This window comes from Carassius carassius, chromosome 14, assembly GCF_963082965.1.
Source record: "Carassius carassius chromosome 14, fCarCar2.1, whole genome shotgun sequence".
Lineage (NCBI taxonomy): Eukaryota > Metazoa > Chordata > Actinopteri > Cypriniformes > Cyprinidae > Carassius > Carassius carassius.
This window is the reverse complement of record NC_081768.1, coordinates 33,007,105-33,013,485: the sequence shown is the minus strand read 5'-3', so window position 1 is coordinate 33,013,485 and position 6,381 is coordinate 33,007,105. Positions and strand designations below refer to the sequence as shown.

The 6,381-nt window shown below is 41.6% G+C and overlaps 1 protein-coding gene across 1 annotated transcript in view; it reads right to left on the bottom strand.

The window, feature by feature from the left end:
• Window positions 1-693: 693 nt before the first annotated feature.
• LOC132157526 (myosin heavy chain, fast skeletal muscle-like) overlaps window positions 694-6,381 on the bottom strand; it is a 317,123-nt gene continuing 311,435 nt past the window's right edge. The window contains exons 23-40 of the mRNA XM_059566899.1: window positions 5,361-5,537; window positions 5,136-5,281; window positions 4,960-5,050; window positions 4,467-4,856; window positions 4,263-4,389; window positions 4,048-4,166; window positions 3,728-3,924; window positions 3,462-3,645; window positions 3,214-3,379; window positions 2,992-3,116; window positions 2,481-2,789; window positions 2,171-2,374; window positions 1,952-2,077; window positions 1,640-1,810; window positions 1,330-1,434; window positions 1,147-1,242; window positions 904-1,035; window positions 694-792 (exon numbers count right to left, since the gene is read on the bottom strand). Of these exons, the coding sequence (XP_059422882.1) occupies window positions 775-792; window positions 904-1,035; window positions 1,147-1,242; window positions 1,330-1,434; window positions 1,640-1,810; window positions 1,952-2,077; window positions 2,171-2,374; window positions 2,481-2,789; window positions 2,992-3,116; window positions 3,214-3,379; window positions 3,462-3,645; window positions 3,728-3,924; window positions 4,048-4,166; window positions 4,263-4,389; window positions 4,467-4,856; window positions 4,960-5,050; window positions 5,136-5,281; window positions 5,361-5,537 (2,883 nt within the window). The 3' untranslated portion in view covers window positions 694-774. The remainder of the gene's footprint in view (window positions 793-903; window positions 1,036-1,146; window positions 1,243-1,329; window positions 1,435-1,639; window positions 1,811-1,951; window positions 2,078-2,170; window positions 2,375-2,480; window positions 2,790-2,991; window positions 3,117-3,213; window positions 3,380-3,461; window positions 3,646-3,727; window positions 3,925-4,047; window positions 4,167-4,262; window positions 4,390-4,466; window positions 4,857-4,959; window positions 5,051-5,135; window positions 5,282-5,360; window positions 5,538-6,381) is intronic.

The window sequence follows — 6,381 nt, the reverse complement described above, 5'->3', positions numbered from 1 at the left end:
ACTCAAATCCACACACACACCGTGAACACACACCCGGAGCAGTGGGCATAATTTATGCTGCGGCGCCCTAGGAGCAGTTGGGGGTTCGGTGCCTTGCTCAAGGGCACCTCAGTCGTGGTATTGAGAGTGGAGAGAGCACTGTACATGCACTACCCCCACCTCTTCCACCAGCAACCTTTTTTTCCCAGGACTCCCATCCAGGTACTGACCAGGCTCAACCCTGCTTAGCTTCAGTGGGCATCCAGTCCTGGGCTACAGGGTGATATGGCTGACTGTTTTGATCTTGACTTTTCTGTCTTCACGTTTCCCCTTCCCTTTTTTATTTTGGTATTTCCTTTGTCATCATGGTTTCATGTAATGCCTTTTATACAGTGCATAAATATACCCATTTTGGTTTGTCTCCTTGAGTTGGTGTTCTTATTTGCCAGTGACTTTTGGTTTATTCCTACACATTTACATTTATGTACTTAGCCGACACTTTTATCCAAAGTGACATAAAGAGACAAGTTCCCATTTTTGTTATGAAGTTCAAGTTGTTTCCGGTTTAGGTTTTATGTCACTTTATGTCACTATCACAATTTCAGTACTCTGCATTTGTGTTCTTTACCATATCATGCCTCATGAGTTATCTTTTAAAACAGTGATTGAGTATGTGATGAAGTTTGAAAGTAGAAAAAATAATGAAGAACAAAGTCAAACTCTGCCATTTAATGGACACAGAAGAACTCAGCACAAGTCAGTCATATGCTTGCTTGTAGGTATAGTTTCTTGTCTTCATTCTTCATCTTTAGTCTAAAAAGCAAAAAAAAACATTAAAATTAATAAAAATGATTTTGCTAAATGTTTCATAGATTTTATGTATAAAAAGTCACTTTTCTCTACATAATCATCATCTGTTGTTACCTTCCCAGCTTCACGGCTCTTGGCTCTCAGCTTGTTGACCTGGGACTCTGCGATGTCAGCGCGCTCATGAGACTCCTCCAGCTCATGCTGCACCTTCCTGTACCTGGACAGGTGAGTGTTGGCCTGCTCCTCCTGTTAGGATTACACCAGATATCCAACCCCTTTCAGAGCATTGCACTCATGGCACTGATTGTATTGGATAGAAAATGTCTAAACACTCAAGAAATTTGACATTAGACTTACAGCTTCTTCAGCTTGGCTTTTGTAGGCCTTCACTTTCAGCTGCAGCTTGTCTACCAGATCCTGCAGTCGAGTCACGTTCTTCTTGTCTTCCTCTGTCTTTGGGTGTAATAATTGTTCATGGCCTTGGTTAAACGGTTTATCATCATGAAAGGTGTTAAGTGTCTAATTCGCGTGTGGTTTTACCTGGTAGGTGAGCTCCTTCACTCTCCTTTCATATTTGCGCACTCCTTTCACAGCGTCTGTACCACGTTTCTGTTCAGCTTCAACTTCAGCCTCCAACTCATGCACCTTCAGTAGAGAGTTATTGTCAACGGGTGAAATCTCTGCCATGGCCAGCTCACCTGAGGGTTACTCACACTAGTCGATCTGAACCGTTCCAGAGCACCCCCCAAAGTCTGGTTCGTTTGACTTGTATAATCTCACTCTGGCTCATTAGAAGGCAGCCGTTCCTAGTATGAGTACACCCTAAGTCTGTATTTAGCCTGTAATTTACCCTGGACTCCAGTTTCTGGAGCTGTTTCTTTCCACCCTTCATGGCCAGATTCTCCGCCTCATCCAGACGGTGCTGCAGGTCTTTGACAGTCACCTCCAGGTTCTTCTTCATCCTCTCCAGGTGAGCACTGGTGTCCTGCTCCTTCTTCAGCTCCTCAGCCATCATGGCAGCCTGAAATATTGGCCAATGAAAACGAGCTAACCAATATAGATAGAATTAGCCTCCATGAATGTTCTCTTTGCTACCACATCCAGCTAAACAAGTCAAATAACTGTTTAAATTAGAATAGAGTAACCGAATGCAAACACCCACATCAGTGATGGCCTTCTTGGCTTTCTCCTCTGCATTTCTGGCCTCCTGGACTGCATCATCCACCTCACCTTGAACCTGGACCAGATCAGTCTCAAGCTTCTTCTTGGTGTTAATAAGACTCGTATTCTGCAGGATTTAAGCAGGTAGTTTAATGTATATGTAACTAAATGTATCGTGTGATCTGAATTTGCTCTTAGTATTTAATAAATCTTTTTGTACTTGTGAGTGCAGCAGTGTCACGCGTTCGCTGGCATCCACCAGCTCCTGCTCCGCCACTTTGCGGCCTCTCTCTGTTTGCTCCAGGCCAGCTCTCAGCTCCTCAATCTCTGCTTGCATTAGGCCATTCCTGCGCTCCACCATGGCCACCTGCTCCTTCATGTCGTCCTGTCCTCTGACAGCTTCATCAAGGTGCAGTTGGGCATCCTGTGGCAATGTTCTTTCTTTGTTAGTTCCATGTTATGCTTCAGTTAATTCATGTATCATATTCATTTGATCAAACACTTAAACTACTCTTTCTACAGAGGGATACCTTGAGTTGTCCTTGGACGTTCCTGAGCTGTTTCTGGGCCTCAGCAGCCTGGCGGTTGGCATGACTCAGCTGGACCTCCATCTCATTCAGATCTCCCTCCATCTTCTTTTTGACTCTCATGGCATCATTTCTGCTCCTGACCTCAGAGTCCAGAGTGCTCTGCATGGAGTCGATCACTCGTTGGCTGTTCCTCTTGATCTGTTCCATCTCCTCATCCTTCTCAGCAAGCTTCCTGTCAATCTCGCTCTTCACCTGGTTCAGCTCCAGCTGCACACGGAGAATCTTGGACTCTTCATGCTCCAGGGTGCCCTGCAAGTAGAAAAAGGAAATGATTTACATACTTTTTAAACTTGTCAAATTGTACTATATGCCTCCGGAGTTATGGGAGTATATTTGTGACGGTTTAAGAAGAAATAACATTCATTCAAGGTTTTGAACCACTACATATACAATGTTTTAATATTATTCAAAGCACTGGTGTGATGGTAGTGTTGTAGCAAAGGAATGTCACCTCGGCTTCTTCTAGTGCAGTCTGGATCTCTGATTTCTCAGATTCCACTGTCTTCTTGGCTTTCTCTAACTCATGAATGCTCTTTCCAGTCTCTCCAAGCTGCTCAGAGAGCTCAGAAATCTCCTCTGAAAGTATTTAAAAATCAATTGTACATCATTTTCTGTTTTTAAATGCATCTCTGGTTTTTAAAATCTTTGCTGTAAAAATAGAAGTGCCATTTACGTTGCAGATTTTTGTTCTCCCTCTTCAGGGTCTCGAGGTGATCAAGAGCTTCCTCATAGGAGTTCTTCATTTTGAAAAGCTCAGTGCTGAGAGAACGAGCTTCTTTCTGAGCAGCTTCTAGTTCAGCCTGGCTTTCCTCATACTTCTGCTTCCACTCTGCTAGGACCTGGTGAAAAAGGTAATCGTTGTTAATTAGCTAAGTCCATGGTTCAAGGTTTAGACTTTAAGATTATCCACATCATTCTCACCTTGTCAAAGTTTCTCTGCTTCTTGTCAAGGTTGGCAGCCAATGCATTTGCCCTCTCCCCATCAATCATCAGGTCCTCTACCTCAGTCTGCAGCCTCTGTTTGGTCTTTTCCAGAGAGGCACACTTGGAGTTCACTGCCTCAATGGATTCTTCAGCATCCTGCAGACGCTGTGCCAGCTTTTTCCTAAAGAGAGTGGTATTAAATGATGAAATCTTACTGATATTAAATGTAGGGTAGTTAAGACTCTTTTCGTTGCTGTATTTACTTGGATTCCTCAAGCTCCTCAGTGCGCTGGATGGCATCAGTCTCATATTTGGCTCTCCACTGGGCCACCTCACTGTTTGCCTTAGACATTCCACGCTGGAGTTCAGCTTTGGCCTCCTGCTCCTCCTCATACTGCTCTCTGAGCAAATCACAGTCATGGCGGGCAGACTGAACTGCATGAGCCAGAGCGTTCTTGGCCTGTAAGGTGACACATTTTGGGATTTTAAACACTGTACCTTCTACACAATGGTTTGGATTAAAAAAAAAACAGAACATTACAATTAATTTATTATCAAAACTAAATAATATTTGCAACTCTACCTTGATTTCTTCCTCAACATGTCTTTTGAGATCCTCAATTTGCTGAGTAAAAGCCTGTTTTCCTCTAGTTAACTGTGAAACAAGTGCTTCTTTCTCTTCCAGTTGACGGCTAAATTCACCTTAGAAACAGGTTACAGATATTAGCATGAACTGTAACAACAGAATAGTTGAACTCAGTTTTGTTTTAAGATTTTTTACATGTGTCGCTTACTCACCATTTTCAGTCTGAAGTCTTGCTCGTTGTGCATTCATGTCGTTCAACTGGCGACTATTTTCATCACTTTTGGCCTTGATTTCACTCAGCTGGTCTTCAAGAGTGCGGCACATCTTCTCTAAATTACCCTAAAGAGATTAGAGATTATATGAATATGTTTGCAAAGATGATTTCGTACTTCTTAATGATCATCTAGTGACATTACCTTTGCTTTAGCCACAGCTTCCATGTTGCTTGTCAAGTCATCAATCTCCATCTTGTATTCACTCTTCTCCTTCTCCAGCTTCTGCTTGACCCGCTGGAGGTTGTCGATCTGTTCTCCGAGTTCAGCCACACTGTCAGCCTGCTTCTTTCGGAGAGCTGCAGCTGTAGCTTCATGCTGCAAGGTGGACTCCTCCAGATCACGACGCATCTTCTGGAATTCGGCTTCACGCTTCTTGTTCATCTCAATCTGAGCAGCAGTGGCACCACCAGCTTCCTCAAGCCTCTCGCTGATATCTTCAAGTTCCCTGGAAAGATCAGCTCTCTGCTTCTCCACTTTGGCACGAGCAGATCGCTCTGCTTCAATTTCCTCTTCCAGCTCCTCGATACGGGCCTGGGTGAAAAAAAAGATTCTTTACTGATATTTGTATCGTGGATTTTTCCAGCTATGCACCCACTTCACCATTTCACATCAGAAAGATTAGAGCTAGTGTTACCTGAAGTTCTTTGATCTTCTTCTGAAGCTGTGCTCCCAAAGACTGTTCATCCTCAATCTTGCTGAGAAACTGGCTTATCTCAAAATCCTTCCTGTTTTCAAAGTAATGTTGTGTTGAATGTGTCAAATACATATTTTGTGTAATTGTGTAAAGTTAAAGATCTGATGGTCACTCACTTTTTGATCTTCTCATCTGATAGCTGTTTTTCATTCTCCAGGTCCATTATGGACTCCTGGGCCAGTTTCAGATCACCCTCAAGCTTCCTCTTGACTCTCTCAAGGTCCATACGAAGCTTCTTCTCTTGCTCCAATGAGCCCTCAAGCTATTGTTACAAAAACTGGAACATTAAAATCTGGTACAGAGCAATAAATTTGATTTCTTATTGATGCCAAACATCTTACATCGTCCACTTGCTGCTCAAGCTTTGTCTTAGCTTTAGTCAGAGTGTTGACTTTGTCTTCCTCTGCCTGAAGGTCATCAAGAGTCTGCTGGTGTGCCTCTTGGAGGGCTTTCTTCTCTTTTGTCAGCTTGGCAATGCTCTCGTCTTGAGAGGCCATCTCCTCTGTCAGGTTTTTCACCTAAATGGAAATATTGATAATAGGTTTCATTATCAAGAGCCTGAATCCCAATCTGCAGTGTATATGAAGAGTCTGGTTCCAAAACGCTATAAATCCATTTTGATTAATTTGAGTAAAAATGTGTTTTCTTTACCAAGAAAGTGGCAAGCTGAAAACCACTATTTTCTGTTTCAAACTTTCACAAAGCACCTTTAGTTTATAATAACATTACAAAATTTAATCCAGATTTTGATTTTCAAATATTTATTATAAAATTAATAAATACATGATCGTTTCTTTGTTTTTGATTTCAAAATGCAATGAATGCATTGAAAAAATATGAAAGTTTTTTACACAACAAAATAAGTTGATCCACATATGACAGCCTCTGAATTTTGTCAATACTAATCCTATATATAGGATACATTCAAAAATACATTAATCAGTCTTCGCTCCCAAAAATGAATTCAATGCGTCATCTTATTTGCTATAAATTAATTACAACAATAAACGAGAACATTTCTTCATGAACAAGAATAAGTACAGCAATATCACAATAGACCACAGACATTCCAAGATAACATTTCCCTTACATTCAGCTTCCAAAAGTGCATTCGTCTTTGTCATGTTACATTAATTTAGCTGACTAGTGCTATACGCTGTATTAACAAAAACATAAATGCCAAAATGCCAAACATAAAAAGATTACACTGATAAGCTATAATAATAATAATCAAATGCGATTCATCTAATGAACTCGATATTGTGTAGCTTGTCAGTGATCTACGGCTCTGTGTATTAAATGCCGCTCCATCTTAAAGCAGAAGCACGTGATGGAGATTTACCAGAGCTATTAATCACAGAA